Source organism: Lacerta agilis, chromosome 17 (assembly GCF_009819535.1).
Source record: "Lacerta agilis isolate rLacAgi1 chromosome 17, rLacAgi1.pri, whole genome shotgun sequence".
NCBI lineage: Eukaryota > Metazoa > Chordata > Lepidosauria > Squamata > Lacertidae > Lacerta > Lacerta agilis.
In genome coordinates, this window is record NC_046328.1 from 29,124,824 (window position 1) to 29,143,562 (window position 18,739).

At 47.1% G+C, this 18,739-nt stretch overlaps 1 protein-coding gene and 1 non-coding gene across 2 annotated transcripts; one reads left to right on the forward strand and one right to left on the reverse strand.

The window, feature by feature from the left end:
• Nucleotides 1–6,172: 6,172 nt before the first annotated feature.
• On the reverse strand, nt 6,173–16,569 carry LOC117039074 (transforming growth factor beta-2 proprotein-like). The gene is made up of 7 exons (XM_033136109.1): nt 15,753–16,569; nt 14,373–14,536; nt 13,751–13,883; nt 12,159–12,269; nt 11,885–12,050; nt 10,021–10,174; nt 6,173–6,493 (listed from the first exon to the last, which is right to left on the reverse strand). The coding sequence occupies exons 1-7, from the start codon at nt 16,108–16,110 to the stop codon at nt 6,335–6,337; spliced, it is 1,245 nt and encodes a 414-aa protein (XP_032992000.1). The 5' UTR covers nt 16,111–16,569; the 3' UTR covers nt 6,173–6,334.
• Nucleotides 15,271–15,343, forward strand: TRNAV-UAC. The gene has a single exon. It is a non-coding gene; the product is annotated as a tRNA-Val (tRNA).
• Nucleotides 16,570–18,739: the final 2,170 nt, after the last annotated feature.

Below are 18,739 nucleotides of genomic sequence, written 5' to 3' on the forward strand. Positions count from 1 at the left end.
GGTGACATCCACACTGAAAATGCTGGTGAATTTTCAGGATGACTTTTTTATAAAAAAAAACTAGTTGGTGAACTGATGAGGAGAATGTGGAGAGCTCAGCTTAAGACTGGAATAATAAGAAACCAAAATGGCCTGTCCTTACCCTATGTCCAGCTTCTTACGCCTTGTTTCCTCACTTCACACAGGAAGCTCCGTCTGGAACATGGGGCAAAAAATAGGCCACTGGAAGATGGCCCACCAACATGGGTATCACGTGGGCCAGCTTACTCAGGTGTGTGTAGATGCAGCTAAGACAATGGAGCAATGGGTTCCTCTCAGGGGAAGGGAAGAAAGATGGGCAACCCTTGCTAACAGAGATTTTATATTTACCGGTAACACCATAGGGGAAGGCCACATTTGGGTTTTCTTCCTCAGGCGGCAAAATCTGTCATCCAGATTCAAGGTGGGGAGGAGGGATGGAGGAGAAATTTGATTTCATTTAAATACAAATCTATCCGGTTTGCTGTTTCTGAGAACAATATGTGAATTGAAGCACGGATATCCTTCAAAGCTTGCGCTTACCTGAATTTTTTGCAGTGCAATTCTCCGACCAGTGTTTGCAAAAAAAATGCTTCTATTAGGGGAAAGTCAGTGTACAAACAAATGTATTCATGAAAAGGACAGATAAGAATGCATTAGATAGAGGGAAATTGTTTGCAAAAACGATGGTATTAGTTCAAACTTCATATAGAAATGTGTTTATTGGAAGAATTTCATACAAAAATGCTGGTGAGTTTTCACGAATATATTTTTTTTAAAAAAAGCAAACAAGCCCCTGAAGATTGCTGCAAAATGTAGAGAACTGGATTTAAGATTGGAAATGAGAAACAGGGAAAACTGAAATGGAGAAATCCTTCCATCACAAGGTGGGGGAAGGAGAATGGTTGGTCTCTGGATTTGATGTAGCTGAGATATTGAGTGTGGTGGCATTGTCAGAGAGAACCTATATCTAATGTAAGGACTGGAATCCCTGGGTACTGATGTGTGGCTTTGAAAAGGGGGGAAGCTGCCAATCCGTAACTGACTGGTCCTTTTCCTTTTGTCCTAGGATAAAATTTACAAGCAAAAGCTAATGAAACATGAGCGGGACACCAAAATAGCTGTAAGCCTCTTTCAACAACTCAACCTTTCAGTTGTATTGCAAGTAACACAGTGACCTGTACATATCACCACTTCACTTTTGGGTGGTGTTATTTATTGATGAGAAGTATAGTCCTCAAAACACTTTGAATGTTTCCCCTAGAGCAGAGCTGGGGAACCGCAGGCCCAGGGCCAAATGTGGCCCTCCAGGCCTTTCTATCAAGCCCTCAGCATTCTCCCCAGGCTGTGCTGCACTCTGTTAGAGTACTGTTGCCTGACTGAAACAATGCCTTTTTGCTTGCTTGGATGGAAAAAACAGAGAGGTGTGTATGGGTTTGTGGGAACCTCTGGTTTTTTTTTTAAGGGGGGTGTAGTTTGCTGTACACAAATAAATGTTGTATACCGTGCCCCACCCACCTTTTGCCTCCTGCTGCATCCACTTCTGCATTGCACTAGCCTACTGTGTACAAAGGTAAAAGTTACATCTGCCTCTGACCCCACCCACCAGTACCATGTGGCCCCTGTAAGGTGTTGCACACATGGTAATGTGAATATTGGGTTGAAAAGGGTTCCCTACCTCTTTCCTGGAGGCTGAGCCACAGGTACCTTTGCTCTGTGCTTTCTAGGCACAGCTCCAGGTTTTCCAGATCTATATACAAGTGGCCTTTTTTGTCCCGGCACTTTGTCTGGGAAAACCCGCAAGTTACTGCTGAATCAGAGCAAATGGCAATCTGCTGCAAACTTGACTGCCGTTTGCTCTGATTCAGCAGCAAAATGCAGATTTTCCCCAGGACCAAAAAAAAGGGGGGGGGGAACAAAAAAAAAACCAGCATTCAGACATGGACTTGGAAAGCCCAGACCTGTGCCTAGAAACACAACACAAAAGGAAGTGTGGATGAGCCCTCTGTTTAATGTTCCTTTTGGACTTTGGACTTGTATGTTTTTTTACAATTATAAGTCATTTCAAGACCGTTTATATAGCTGGAGATGAATAAATGTAATGTTAAATGATGATACAGTTACAGGTAGATAGCCATGTTGGTCTGCCATAGTCAAAACAAAATAAAAAATAAAAAAATTCCTTCCAGTAGCACCTTAGAGACCAACTAAGTTTGTTCTTGGTATGAGCTTTCATGTGCATGCACACTTCTTCAGATAGGTATCTGAAGAAATGATGATACATAATAATTTAATTGTAATAATTATAAAAAAACCATTGCTATTATTAAAATTTTCAAAATGTTCAGGTTTTTTTTAAAATCACAAGGGGTGGGGTGGGGGACATGGTTGAATTTAAAAATTAAGCAGAATATCACCTTGGAGTGATGGTAGTGGCGATCAAGGGATTCTGTATGTACTTTAAACGTATCTCCCTAATCCCTTACTCATGTACCCATTCCACAGATGCCCATGCCACTCCAGGAAGTGATGGAGGAAGAAGTGTTTGACATCTTAGTGGAAACCCTGTTTGGTGAGGAAGCTTGTGCATTGCAAGTCTAGCCCGCTTTTGTGATCACAAGGACACATCTCCCTCAGTGGCATCCCTCTTGCAGTCAAACCTCCACTTACACATTGCCCCCCCCCTGCCCCAAAGTGGGAGGACTTATGTAAAATGTGTACATGCTAATTTATATGTTTAGATACAAAATTCAGAAATGATAATTGTAATTTACACCCCATCTGCACCATACATTTGAAGAAGCAGCATGCCACTTTAATCAGTCATGGCTCCCCCCCAAAGAATCCTGGGAACTTCAGTTTGTTGAGGCTGCTAAGAGTTGTTAGGCGACCTCAATTCTGCTCAGATAGCTGGAATGCCTAGAGTTCCTTGGGAAAGGGGATTTGCTCTCAGAATTGTAGCTGTGTGAGGAGTATTATAGATGTTGAATTACATGGGGGCAAGATGGAGCCCTGCAGGACACCACATGAAAGCCTTCGTGGCATCAAGCACTGGCCCTGCCTGCCAAAACTGCTTTCTGGAAACAACCCTGGAAGTAGGAGCAGAACCACCAATTGGCCACTGTGAGAATAGGATGCGGGACTAGAATTTAGGGGTGCCATATTTTGAAGATAAAAAAATAGGACGCTATGACACTGGTGGCCATTCAAAGCAAATGAATGCAATTTGTCTTGAATTTTGTCCCTCAAAAAGAGGACGTGTCCTGGGAAAAAGAGGACGCATGGTGGGCCACTGATCTGATCTGGCAGCAAGGGTCTTTTTATATTCTCATGGTCATAGAGGGTGAGGTTCCTGCAGAGGTGCGGGCTTCTCATATGTTGCTTAATACCAGCTGCTGGGAATCATTACAGGTGAGCAGAGTTTCTGTTGCCCTCGGGTCCAACTTGCAGGCTTCTCGCAATGCTAGACTGGATGGTCCTTTGGCCGGATCAAGCAAGGTTCGTCTCATGAGAGTCAGGGCAAGGTCCCAGAGACTCAGATCACTTATGCACCCCACCATATTGTGAAGGTAGAAACTGCGGAATTGTGTGGCATGTAAAAATTAACCTCTTTCCCCTCTACCACCCCTCCTCAGACTACCACAGCAAATTAGGACCAGATCACCCTCTCACCATGCAGATGGAGCAGCAGGTGGAACTGCTTCACCTCCAGTTGCAGGGAAGAAGAGTTCTTTGAGTGAAGATGCTGTGCAAACGACGCCCCTCTTACCCTTTGCCCACCAGTACCTTGAAACCACCCTGAGAACAAGTAAATGTTTGTGTATTTTCATCCCGCCCCATCCTGTGGTTTTCCCCCGCCCCCCGTGGGCTGGGGCAGAAAAGGAGGGCACGGGACCAGCGTGTGTGCTGCGAGTCTGTGAGAGTGCAGCATTTGTTTCAATTTGCATGTTTTATGTCCATGTTTTTTCACACAAGCCTTCACAGAGCTGCTTACAGTAACTTAATGAATGCAGATATTATTTGGAAACTGATCACAATCACTAAGCAATGATTTGGTACAGGCAAGCTAACTATGATTACAAAAAATAAAATAAAAAATGAGCAGAGGCAGTTAAAAATAAATAAGGAGGGGAAGAGAATATGGAATTGGGTGCAGAATTCAGCTGTTGTTGTCCGGCTGTGTATACACCATAGATTTCAAGCAGTTCGGGACAAGATGACAGTGCTGTTTCCCACAATAATTTTAATTCAATAGCCCAACAAGATGAATTATTGCTGCTCTGGACAAATTGGACCCTTAAAAAAATTAAAAACCCAACACTTTGAAGCTTTCGGGCCTATGTATGTATGGTGTTCTATTTATCATCACGCTTATGTAGCCAAAACAGCACCACCCCCACACAAGGGGGAGGGAGCAGGAGCAGCAGGCTTGGGAGACCCCAAAATTTGTCAAAGTACAAACAATCTAAAGGGCCAGAAAACCTGAAAGTGTGGGGGCAGGGAACACTCTCCCAAACAGCTCAGCGAGGACTAAGTGTGCTTAGTAGCTATGGAAAGCTTACTGACCGCTGAGGGTGTGGGCAGATAATGGGGGCAGAAAAGTTATTTAGGGCAAGAGAAACTCCATTTCCAAAAACTCCTTCCCTGTTTCTATAGTCCTCCTTAGGCTGGGTTTTTTCACCTTCTCAGTTCAGTACAACCACTTGTGGTCTTGTGCAGTTCTGCTGGATCAATTCAAGGCAGATCTAGTGCAGCATCCTGTACTCCCAGCGGCCAGGTGTCCTGATGGGAAGCCCACAAGCAAGATGGCAGCTCTCCCCACTCGAGGTTCCTGGCAATGGGGATTCAGAGGCATCCAGCTTCCAACTGTGGAAGGAGAACATAGCCATCGTGGTCGGTATCCACTGATAGTCTTATTACCCTCTCTGAATTTAAAGCTATCCAAGTTGGTGACCATCACTACTTCTTCTGGGAGCAATTGCCATAGTTTTAAACTATGCACTGTCATGGTGTGCAGAAGTACTTTCAGCATCAGGGCAGGGAGATGCTAGGAGGGCTCTGCGTTTTCATCTGTGCTGTGTTTACACACAGCTCCGAAACCACGAAGCTCTGCTCTCAAATATTTACCTGCAGCCGAGCTGAGCACCCCCACCAGCCCGCTCTGTCTGCCTCCCTTCCTATCTCTCCCTCCTTCCCCCCCCTTCATACAACACTTAAGCACACAGCCTTGTTTATCCTACTGCTCTATATTCCTCTTTCCTGATCAAGAGATCCTTTGTCTGTCAACCTGCCTCTCTGCCCTGTGTTTGCACTTGTTACCACTGAGCCAAGCCTTCAGCAGGCGCTTGGTTTTGAGTGTGTGTGTGTGTGTGTGTGTGTGTGGCTAGCATGGTACTTGCGGGATTTCCTCCCAAGAAAACTGAAGACTAGATTTGGTAGATCCCAGGTTAGATGGACCTCAGGCTTGACCTGAGCCAAGTGGATAATCCAAAAGTTTGCACGAGGCCTGCACACTTGGAATATGTAAAAGAATCCTAAAGGGGAGAGTGCCTCTGAGCATGCACTGAGAGCCAATCTTATACCACCAAGTAACCACCCTCGGGGAGACTAGGATGCTAGATATCCGGACCAGCTTCAATCACAGAGTATATTTTTCTTTTGAAAAAATTAAGTGCTGAGTGTGCATAGAGAGGAATTACTGGTAGCTCAAGGACATCCATGGGAGAGAGACCCCACCCCACCAATCCCTTTCAAAGTATCTGGGAGAAAAGCAAGGGCAAGGCACTTATCTGTGAACCAAACTGATTTGTGAACTGAACTGGGAAAGATGGAAGAGTCTTTTGCTGATGAGTGGAGCCACAGAAGGAGGAGAAGGTGGCTCTTCCCTGGGAGCCGATGGCATAAGACAAATGCTGGAGCCTTGTACAGTGGTACCTCGGGTTACAGACGCTTCAGGTTACATACTCCGCTAACCCAGAAATAACGCTTCAGGTTAAGAACTTTGCTTCAGGATAAGAACAGAAATCGTGCTCTGGCGGCGCAGCGGCAGCAGGAGGCCCCATTAGCTAAAGTGGTGCTTCAGGTTAAGAACAGTTTCAGGTTAAGAACGGACCTCCAGAATGAATTAAGTTCTTAACCCGAGGTACCACTGTACTGGCGGGGTGGGTGGGGATGGAATAATGTCAGGTTGAGAATCCTTTTCCCAGTAGCCTTGGGACAGAGAGACTGATAGGGATGAGAAGGGATGTCCCTTTACTCCAGTTAGTCCAGTTCCCACCTTCCATGAAACCGGTTCCTGCCCCCCTCACACACACACTCAGCGGCAGCGGCAGGATTTCACAACCATGTTGCTGAGTTGCTGTACTTTGGGCAAGCGGCCAACGTAGTAGAGGATGGTCAAGGGTTCCAGTTCATGGGGGACACAACATGGGGCAGCCGAGGCCTCGGGGTTCAGCTTGTTGTACAAGGGGAGCACCTGCGTGATATTGGGATTGAAGAGAGAAGCGGTTAAGTTACATGCCTTCTTCTCTAGTTCTGTCCCTAACCCAGAACCACCCAGAGATCCCCTTTTTAAAGATGACATGCTTTCTTCCTTGCTGCCCAGACGCCTTGAACTCCTGTCTAGTGATTGGATTGGGGGAAACTGGATCCAGTTTACACTTAAAGGCGAATCTACCAAATTCACACATCTTTTAAAAAACAACAACATGCCAACCAAAACTCAGTGCAGTTCCCCAGCCAAGTAATGTGTACATTGGCGGGGGAGTGTGCATTTCTTTTTTTAAAAAAGCATATATTACTAAAACTAACATACAGGTATGCATTATATTTTAGGGGGAAAGAGCATACAAACTTCTGTGTTTTCAGAGAAATTCAAACTGAATTGCAGGTGAATTTTCGTGAGGATTTCTTTCGCAAAAAAGAATTTGCAAACTGATGTGGGGAACTGAAGATATATTTGGAAAAATGAAATGGCCCTCCAAGTGTTGTTGGACTCCAACTCCCATCAGTCCCATTCAGCAGGGCCAAAGGTCAGAGAGGGTGATGAAAAAAACTCACCAGCATCTTAGTCCAAATGTCTCCTAATAAACACATTTTTTGTGTGCTATTTTGTATGCAATTGATTAGTCTGCAAATTTTGCAAACAGTTTCCCCTAATATAACTCATTTTTGCATGTTATTTTCACTAATATATTCATTTTGTGGACATTTTTGTAAACATTGGATGGAGATCTGAATCACAAAATTAGGATTTAAAAAAAAAAATATCCCAGAAACTGCGAATTTGATAAATGTGGCAACCTAAATTGACTTTTCCCTATGTCACTATCTACAGGTTCCCCACCACTTATCTAGCACATGACATTATATAGGGCCACCATGTGTCTCTGTCTAACAGTGAACTTAAATGATGAGTGGCAGCAGGACTGGGCCCAAAAGGAACAATTATGAAGCCAGAGACAAGTAGTAATATACTCAGGGGAACCTTAAGAAGCTCAAAAGTACAAAAAATTAAAAAACAAATGGGGTACTGCCACCCCCAAAAAGAAATAGCCCAAGCATGCTCAATAGACCTGGAATGTTGAGTATCATGGCGCTTTCAGATGACCTGTTTATTGAACATTCATCCTGATTTGCTTGGAGATTAGATGATGTCAGCTATTTATTGAGCATTCACTCTGATTTATTCACAGGGAGGTTGGATAACAGTGTTTATCCCACACTTTCTAATGCACTTCCCTTGTCGCAAAAAGTCCAATCTTTTTGGGGAAGCAGGTTTGTTCCTTCCAGTCAACAATAACTGTACAACCTGAATTCTTGCCAGTATCATGCCTAGCCCTGAACGGGTGCCAGGCGTGGCGTCCTCGGAGGCCAAACCAGACACCCAACAGGCCATGGACCTTGAGAAGCAGGCAGGGGCCCCTGGATCCTCTGGACTGATACCTAGAGGGGTCCTCTGGACTGAGACCTGAGGAAGAACCTCTTGAAAGGTCAGAGGAGGAGGTGGAGTCTGGTCCTTAAGAGTGCCAACGCCAGAAACTTCAGATCCAGGCCGAAAAGCAATGGCACAGTATGCATCCATGGACACAGAGTCAGCAGGCTACTTGTGAGTAAGGGGTCTACTTGTGAGTAAGTGATTCCTGCATCACAGTGGGTTGAACTAGATGACCCTTGAGGTCCCTTCCAACTCTATAATTCTAAGATTCTATGTTTCTACTCATGAGTAAAAAATCCCTACACTCCTTCACTGCCAGCAGCTGTGGTTAGAATGTGGTTTAGGAGAACAGATGGTATAAGGCAGGGGTAGGCAACCTAAGGCCTGGGGGCCAGATGTGGTCCAATCGCCTTCTCAATCCAGCACGTGTTTTTACATGAGTAGAATGTGTCCTTTTATTTAAAATGCATCTCTGGGTTATTTGTGGGGCATAGGAATTTGTTCATTCCCGCCCCCCGCCCCCCGCCCCCCAAAAATATAGTCCGGCCCACCACATGGTCTGAGGGACGGTGGACCGGCCCACAGCTGAAAAAGGTTGCTGACCCCTGATATAAGGCTTCCTTCTTGAACCTTCCAGTTGCTGGATACAACACAGGTCTCTGGTTCCTCACTCCTGACTCTGCCTATTCCTCCTTGCTGTGCTGTACCTTGTGGACTACCCTGTGATATTGCCCTTGGACTGTTTCCTGACCTGGCTTCTAGATCCTGGTTTGACCTTCTGGGTTCCCTGTGTTTGACCTTGGTTTGTTTGGGCTACACTGCAGCAGCAACCCTGTCTATGCTAGTGAGGTACTTTGGTGAGAAGCTGGTATTTCAGAAACAAGGACTCCCTGGAGTGTGACATCCGGTATGTGACTATATCCCACCCAAAAATAGAGATAATCTGAAAGGGCCCATGTTTGGAAGAGTAAACTGTGAGAAGGGGAGGGATGGGATGGAACGGAGTATCCTGGAATAGGAGCATATTTTCTTGCACGTCTCCATTGAGCTTCTGGCCCAACTGCACTGGCTGCCAATTAGCTTCCGGGCCCAATTCAAAGTGCTAGTTTTGACCTATAAAGCCTTAAATGGCTCAGGACCACAATACCTAAAGAACCACCTCTCCCCCATATAGACCGTCCCAGACTCTGCGTTCATCATCTGGGGCCCTGCTTTGTGTACCTCCTCCACATGAAGTCCGCAGGGTGGCAACATGAGAATGGGCCTTCTCTGTAGTGGCTCCCTGTTCCTTCAATGCTCTCCCCAGGGAGGTTTGGCAGGTGCCTTGCTTACATATTTTTAGGCACCAGGCAAAAACATTCCCATTCAACCAGGCCTTTGGCTGATTACTAATCTGCAGCCTTTTAAAACATGTTTATTGTTTTGCTTTAATTAGTTACAGTTGTACCTTGGATCCTGGACGCCTTGGCTCCCAAACAAATCTGCTTCCGAACGATCAAAACTTGGAAGTGAGTGTTCCAATTTTCGAACAATTTCCAGAAGCCAAATGTCCAGTGTGGCTTCCGCGACTTACGATTGGCTGCAGGAGCTTCCTGTAGCCAATCGGAAGCCACACTTTGGTTTCTGAACGTTTTGGAAGTTGAACAGACTTCTGGAACAGATTCTGTTCAACTTCCAAGGTACTACTGTACTTGTTTTTATCCTGTATTTTATTCTGTGAACCTCCCTGAGATCTTATGATTAAGGGCGGCATATAAATATGAATGAAATAAAATAAATAAAATATTGTAATAAATAAAATATTGTAACTCAGGATGGATCCATTAAAATTAATAACTATGGCTAACTTAGGTTAGGTCCAGGGGCCTACTCTGAGTAAAAATTAGTTGACTTATCACCCATTGAATTAATAACAAGTATTCGTTCTCCCTCTCCATGAGGTTCTATGTTGGCACAAAGGGTGGTGGAATTGGAGATCCCAGAGATAGAATAGAATTGGGGTTGGCTGCAGGCTGGGGGTTCAGGGGGGGACACCCACCACCTGCCCACTTGTGTGCCCCTCTCACCATGTTGTAATGCGTGTCCATGCTCCATACATAACGGCAGTTCCCTGCACAGAAATTTGCCTTGTAGCCTTTGGGCTGGTGGATCCACTTCCACTTCAGATCCTTGCGGAAATCAATGTACAGGGTGCGCAGGCAACAGCCCTGGTCTGTACTCCTGGAGCAAGATGGGGAATTGGGGAGTGGGTGCAAGTGGAGAGAAGGAATCATAAGGATGGGGTCCACACACCAAGTAAACCAGGAGTGGGGGGCACCTCCCTCCCTGGCCCTCATAACTCCCTCCAAGCCCCACCCCTCCCTGGCCCATCTTCATGCCCCAAATATTTTTGCCTAGCTAGAATGTGTCTGTGAACTCTGATAACACCCCTTTTGCTTGCCTGAATCTCATTTTATATATGTATATAAATATATTTTAAATTTTATTTTCTCTTAGGTTGCCTTTTAGGGATAGATGGGTGTTTGCTAAAGGAGGGAAGGGGCACAAGAAGATCAAGAGTAACCACTAAAGAATTTTATTCCCCCTGCCACTGAGTCACTTCAGGAAGACATACAGTCTCTGTGTTCACAGCTGGGATCATTCTGTCTGCCAGAAAATGGGGACTGACAGGAGATGGGGGTGATCACTGTGCTCAGTTTCTGAAATCCAGATGATCCCTTAAAAAGCACTGGCTGGGCTGTTATACCCCGCATGATCACTCTCATTGAAGAGTGGAGATAGGCTGCATAAGGAAAAACCAACAAAATGTAAAAGGGTGTACGGACTGTCCACCATCGATCAATCACTAGGGTCATTCATCCAATACCTTCCTCTTCCCCCTCCCTTCCCCAGAAGTCTGTGGAACTCCTTGAAACAAGGGTCGCTTGCAGATGGCCAGTTTATTGAGCATTCCATCCTGACCTGTTTGCACAAAGTTTGTGGGGAAGAATGCTATTTATTGAGCATTCAGTCTGATTTGTTTGCAAGGAAGTTAGACGACATTGCACCAAGCATGTGTGAGTTCCGCCCTTCCCAGTACACTTTCCCATCATTTCCCGCATAGTAAAAAGTTGAATTGGTGGTGGGGGAGGTGGGTTTGTTGTGCCAGAGCTCTAGGTCAGCTTTAATTGCACAGCCAGAATGTGCTGGTACGTGATTGAATGGCACCTGAACATAGCACCAGGCTGGAAACACTCAAGGTATTAGGATGAGACAGAATCATTGGATTGTGGAGTTGGAAGGGATCCCCAAGGGTCATCTAGTCCAACCCCCTGTGATGAATCGCAGCTAATGATCATTGAGATGGTGATGAGGAATAAGTTGCCCATCTAAGGAGGAGAGCAGTTTAGGGTGGTTTGCAGAAGCAAAGCAGAGACTTGAGATGAGGTTCTGCATTTTAATACCTCCTAATCTGCACTTTCTGGAACAATGTGTGAACCAAAACACAGCTATCCTTCAAAATTGGAACATCTCAAATTTCATGGTACAATTCTCCAGCCAGACAATATCCTGTATACAAAAAAAAATGTACCTACCAGGGAAAGTGTGCATTAAACTGTATATATTCGTGAACATAATATGCAAAAACACCTTGTGTTAGGAGGGAAATGCTTTGCAAAAAAAAAAAAAGTTTATATGTATATTGGGAGAAATCCATGCTGTATTGATAATGAATCTCCAAGAGGATTAAAAAAAATCATAAACTGATATGGAAACGTGGAGAGCTCCATTTAAGATTGGGAAAATGAGTAAATGAAATTGATAGTCGTCCACGGTTCGTTGACACCAGTGACACTTCTAGTCTCCCAAACCACAAAACACACACACACTGTTAGGATGTTTAAGGGCTCAACACAATGTTGGTATCTCTGAACAGCTTTGCTTCCTCACCTGGCGCAGCTGGGAGTGTTGGCTGACCTCCGACGGCGTCCCTTGGGTGGGGACTCCAACCGGTGGGGGGGCAGCAGAGTGAGGATCAGGTGCGGAGCTTTGCCGCTGAGATCTGGGGGCCTTGCACGCCCCTTCCAGGCTTCCTTGATAAGATCGTCATCCAGGCCTGTGTGTGTATAGGAAGTAGCTGCGTGACTCACAAATCCAGGGGTGGAGAGAGGGTGGTGCTGAAATCCCCCCCCCCCCAGTGTCCCTGCCTATGTCCATACAGTACCTGCAAACCGAGCCTCCAGCTCCTCACTGTGGTTGGGGTTAATCGTGTTTCCAGCAGGGACGTAAGTGCAGCAGGGACAATGCACTCCCAACTTGAAGCCCAGGTTTCTCTCTGCGGAAGAAGATGCAGAGAGGAGGAGAATTAAAATGGAGAATTTGGATCATGCCACCATAAAGCACAGAAGCAAATTATGTTCAGCCTGCTACTTCTGTGTGCCTTTTAACAGCAGTCTGGCCCACACCGTAGAAATTGAGCCAGTGATGCTTTCCCCCATCCCTTCATCTTGATTCCAGGAAATGTTTTTCTCTGTGCATGGCTGATGTTAAAAGGCACAGGTTCAAGCCCAGCACACACACACACACACACACACACACACACACATGAGGTGGCAATCCTATATGCCAGGGACAGTGGTGGCTGATGCTCGTTGGGACTGGTAGGCCAAAATGCCGGGAACCCGGCAGTAGGTGGCGCCAGAGTCAGTGACCGGCAGGGCCAACTCATTGTCCCATCTTCCTCCTTCCAGCTGAGTTCCACAAAAGGCAACACTGAGGCTAAGGAGGAGGAAGCTGGTTGCAAATAAGAAGGCAGGCAGGTGATTGAGGGGCAGGCCGATGCTGGTGGGGCAGTGCCCATAGGTGTAGCCAAGGGGGAGCAGGGGGGGCAGCTGCCTCTCTCCAGATCAAGTAAAACAATAGAAATACTTAACTAACAGACCAATCACATTGGTTCTGCCCTCCCTAACAAAAGTCCTGCCCCCCCCCAAAAAAAATCCTGGCTACACCCATGGCAGTGCCCCATGTGCCCCATGAGAGCCAGTGTGGTGTAGTGGTTAAGAGCGGTAGTCTCACAATCTGGGGAACCAGGTTCGTGTCTCCGCTCCTCCACATGCAGCTGCTGGGTGACCTTCGGCTAGTCACACTTCTTTGAAGTCTCTGAGTGTTTGTTGTGGGGGAGGAAGGGAAAGGAGAATGTGAGCCGCTTTGAGACTCCTTCGGGTAGTGATAAAGCGGGATATCAAATCCAAACTCTTCTTCTTCTTCTAATGGACCAACCTCCACTGGCTAGAGATGGGGAATCTTTGGCCTTCCAACTCCAGTTTCTATCAGCCCCAACCAGCACAAACAATGGCAGGGCTTATATAGGGGTGGGGAGTTGATACAAGGCTGCTAAAGGAACAGGATGCTTCTCAGCTGAGCTGAGTTGGAAAAGGAGAGGGAGTGCCTAGACGTGGTAGAGGCATCCCCTCCTCTGTTGCAGCAGGTTGGTGTGATGATGGCTTGGGTAGGAGTGGAGAAACGCCAGAAACGGCTGCAGTTGACCACTAACAAGATGTTGGGAAAATGGGGGCAGACTGGGAAAAAGCCAGGCAGGTAGTAACCTTCCCCTTCCGTCAAAAAAATAAATAAATTAAGGGTTGTATCCAAATAAGTCCTGCTGGGAGGAGACCTATTGAAAACAATGGCCCTAAGTTCATTAATTTCAGTGGGGTCTGCTCTGTGTGGGTCTAAGGTTAGATACAACTCTGAATATTTTCCAAGTGAAGAATCTTCCCTCAATACAAATAGTTTTAAGAAGAGAGGGGCACTCACCTCTTTTATCCAGCCACTGGCTGATGGTGTCTGTGACATCAAAGGATACCCACTCAGCCCTATCAGTTGGGTGAAACGTTCGGCTTTCCACGTAACGCTGGGTTGGTCCTGAAGGCTCTCTTGCCCGTACCACCTGGGGAGTTTATTAATTTTGTTTCATTAAAATGTCACACCCTACTGTCCCCAAGGCGGCTTATAAAATTTAAAACCAGAGGAAGCAACCAGTTTGTTGGCATTTTATGAAGAAACGACCAGATTTGTGCTTCTCAAACCAATACACGAATTGTAACACACTGATCCTTTGAAATTTGCACATCTTTGAATTTTGCAGTGTAGTTTTCCATCCAACCAAAAGTGTAGGAAGGAATGTATATTTTAGGGGAAATGCATACGCAAATGCATACGTCAGTGGAAAAAAACCTAACATACAAAAATGCCTTCTATTACGAGTAATTGCAATTAAAAATGGGTGCACTAGTCAAAACTGCATACGAAAAAGGTGTCTATTAGAGAGGTATTCACAAATTTGCGGTAGAAATGTGAAGAACTGTACTGAAGAGAACCCAAAAAGAAGCTGTCAACAATTGATTTGTCCCTCTCTCAGGCACTTTGGGGATCTGACCTGATACAACTCCACGCGTTGCTCCATCACACGCGCTCGGGGGTTTGGGACCCTGTAGATGCGCAGCTCGGCCTGAACGAGGCTGCTGAGGTTGCGCTCTGCACCCGAGACGTCGAAACGCAGAAGGCGAAAGAAGGGGCTGGCTTGGGTGCTAGCGATGGAGTCTGTGGAGAGGGAGGAGAACAAAGAAGTTGACGGTATCATCAGAGGAAGAAGGTAAGAAAATGACCGCTGCTCTTTTAACCTATTTTCATAGTCTCATAGAAGGATCCCAAGTCCAACCCCCTGCGATGCGGGAACTGCAACAAAATAATCCCTGGCAGACAGCAGCAGACCTACACTTTGGGGGCCCTGAAGCTTGAACTGTTGAAGGGGTCCTCCTTCTCAACCAGCAATGACATCTGAGTAACCACTTCTGTCTTCTTCAGTGGGGTAGTTCCACGACAGATCACAACAGCATTACAACATCTGTACCACTGACCATCAAACTTCGGGGTTATTGAAATGTATGCGCAAAAAAACTAATCAATTTGAGTGGCATCTGCTAGTTCTTTTTGTTCTCCGACATTTCTTATAGATCAAAAATTTGGTGTCGCACAAGCAAAATATTTATTCTGAAAGTGTGGCCCAGAGGAAAAAACGTTTTTGAACCACTGGATTAAATGTCGGCAAGCAACCCTCTGCATGATCTGAGCTCCCTCGCTGTTTTATGTTAGCTGTGCACGGGACAACGGCCTAATATGACTGAATGGTGATATGAAACCATTGATAGTCAATCAGCCACAGCCCATTCACACAAACAAATGCAGTCACTGAGTAGAGAATAGGCACCTGTGGGTGAGTCCTCAGCATTTTTCTTCCTTGCCTTCCAAGAACATCTAAAAGTCCTATGGGGGGGGGAGGCTGTGGCTCAGTGGAAGAGCATCTGCTTTACATGCAGAAGGTCCCAGGTTCAATCCCTGGCATCTCCAGGCATGGCTGCCAATGTCCCCTGCCTGAAACCCTGGAGAGCCACTGCCAGCCAGTGCAGAGCTAGATGAACCAAAGTTCTGACTCGGTATAAAAAGACAGTTTCCTACATTCCTGCGATTGCACCAAGGGCCCATCCAGCCCTTACTTCCTCTCTGTGGCCAACCAGATACCACAAGGAGGGCATAATAAGAGGAGTAGCTTCTGGTACACTGCCCCTGGACATGGAGGCTCCATTTAGGTATTATGATGACTCACCCTCCCCGACAGACCTCTCCCCAGTCTTGGTTGCTCTTGCCATCCTAATGGATTCACCCCCCTCCCCCCCACACACACTCTGAGCTTTGACCGAGGGCCATTTTGGCCGCTCCAAGGCTCAGCCACCTCCCACCCCTTTTTCACGCCCCTTACTGTCAGCATGCCCGGCGGGCAGCATATCCACCCGCCGCACTTCCTTGGCGTAGTACTCCTCTTCCTCGCTGCTGCTGCTGCTGCTGGTGCTCCGTCCGCCGCAGGCCGGCCGTTCCCGCGTCAACTCCCGCGTGCTATTGTACAGCAGCATCACCTCGGGGGGCGGTTGTTCGGGCACCCCTTCCTCTTCCTCGGGAGGTGTTGCCAGCTGCAGCTTGCTGAGGATTTGGCCTCGCACGGCCTGGACCCTCCGTGCCCGGGCTACCTCCAAGTCCAAGGTCTGGCAGGTAGAGAGTGCCATGGCTGTGCCACTGGGGCCCATCACCAATGGCATGGCCAGAAGCACCAGGAAAAGCATGTTTGGGGGGTGCCAGGTTCCACAAAAGCCAAAATAAGAGGGGGTGACAAACGGCTGCTCTAGGCTGGCAACCTAGGCCACCTCGAGTCTGCCAGTTCTTCTGGACAACGCAGAGAGCCAGCCGCCCGTCCCGGTGGGGTTGGTCGCAGCCTGATGATGAAACGGTAAGTCTTGGTCCTCTCCCAAAAGGGGGTCGGGGAGCTTCTGAAGTTTTCTCGACAAGCCCACAAAGCCTCGGGGAGTCTTGCAGGAGCCCAAGGGCTGGCGCAAAGCTGGCTGTAGTCACATGCAGTGGGCGGACCAGGCCACCTTCTCCTCTGCGCCGTCGTCGTATTTGTGCGCCGCTGTCTCCATCTCTCTCGCCTCAGCCCTTTCTGTTGGGCTAGAAGCAGCTGAAAACAGCCAGGAGTTGCTCAGTGCTCTCTCCCTCCATCGCCTCAGGAAGCTGGGAGAGCCACTCAGAGACAAGCTGTCTCCCACCCTCCAACACCCCCCCAATCCTTCCCACACATCCTCCACCCCCTTCCTGCCACATGCTTTCGCTCCACAGAGCCAGCATTGATCGAGAAGGGCCCCGGAGCCTCGCAAAGAGGTCTGGACCATGCACCCTGCCCAGATGCACCTCTTCCTGGCCTCTCCCACTGCATCTTAAGCTTCTCTGATGTTGAGGTGGCTCCTTTCCGTGTGCCAGATTACTGGAACGTAGGCCTTTTTCTTTTGCTTTGAGTCAGGAGCTTCAGCTGTTTGGGGCAACGGGGAAATTGCTGGGCAATTATTATTTTTTAGGGGGGAAACCCCACACAAAATATATATAGATTAAAAATCTACCTATCCAAGTCTAACCAGTTTAGAATGGCTTGGATATTGATCCCACTTGATCTAGGCACACACCCCGCACACATGCACTCCAGTGTTTCTCAAGAAAGGTGAGGTGGTTTGCTAGTAAATTGCATGAAAGAGCAGTTTCTTACAGAGAGTGAGAAAGAACCTGTTAAGGGTTCTGGTAGCAAACACACCTTACGAATGAATTTTTGACTCTTTCACTCACCTACAAAACACAAGACACCTCTCTTTTCTCTGAGAGCCCCTCCAGACATCCTTTTTTATTGTGCATTCATGATGATTTGTGCTCACGATGGTATCGGGGCAGTTAGACACAATCCTTCTTCCAATACGCTTTGCACCTGCAAAAGTTCTGGGGCAGGCATTTGTTTATTTATCGTACTACTGAAATATAAGCATTTCTCAGCAACATTAAAAAAAAAAACTCATCTTAAACTTTAACCTAAACCCCCAAATACTACCTTAAAATGTCTGCTGGAGTAAGAAAGTATTTGCCATGTGCTTGAAGTTTAGCGAGTAGGGGGCCTGTCTAATCTCAATCGGGAGGGAGTTCCACAGGACTGGGATCAATACATTGAACGTCCAGTTTCTAGCAGTTACAAGCTATAACTCTGAGCCAACAGTTGCAGAGATGGGAAAACTCCCATTGTCAGCCTCCAGCAAACCATCAGTCCCACCCAGCATGGCCAATGGGCAGCAGTGGAGGCTGGTCCTTTAGGAGAAGTCTGCCTGCCTTCAGTCATTCTTCACCTGCCTCTCTCCCTTACTTGACAACAAGTCGAGTGTGTGGCACTGGCCGCCAGCCTCCTCCTTAGTCTCAGTGTTAATGGGGACAATACTAGACTTCGCTGGCTCTGCCCATCATTGACTCTAGCTCCACCAGTCTTTTGCTCTGGCGCCACCTACTGTCAGCATCCCTGCCTTCCACCCTACCACCCTTGTTGTTGTTGTTCAGTTGTGTCCAACTCTTCGTGACCCCATGGACCAGAGCATGCCAGGCACGCCTATCCTTTACTGCCTCTCGCAGTTTGGCCAAACTCATGTTAGTAGCTTCAAGAACACTGTCCAACCATCTCATCCTCTGTCGTCCCCTTCTCCTTGTGCCCTCCATCTTTCCCAACATCAGGGTCTTTTCTAGGGAGTCTTCTCTTCTCATGAGGTGGCCAAAGTACTGGAGCCTCAACTTCAGGATCTGTCCTTCTAGTGAGCACTCAGGGCTGATTTCTTTAAGAATGGATAGGTTTGATCTTCTTGCAGTCCATGGGACTCTCAAGAGTCTCCTCCAGCACCATAATTCAAAAGCATCAATTCTTTGGCGATCAGACTTCTTTATGGTCACCCCTAGTGAGTGCCAACCTCCACTGACTGGAGGATGTTCTCTGACCTGTAGGCGATCCAGAATGTGATGGGCCTGTGCTTTGAGCCAGCAGAGTTTATGTGATAGCACAACTTGAGTAACCAACAATACTCTGGATTTTCCATAGGCTGGGCCGCATGCAAGATCAGTCCTGGGCACACCTAACAGCCACTCAGCTGTTAGGCCCGTATTGATCGCTGGTGATTCTTCTGTGTCTGCTGGAAAAGATTGATCGGGGAGCTGGCTCCTGCGCTAATAGGGGCAGGCCAAGCCATTAGCAGCGGGCAGAACAAGTGCCCCATGCCAACCTGTGCTTGGCCTTCTGTCCCACTGCCAGGCCTTGAGCAAGGCTTGGCCTCTGCTTCATTTTCCTGTCAGCAGGTTAATTATCATAGAGCCCCGCCCCCTCCACCTTTTCTTTTCTGTTTT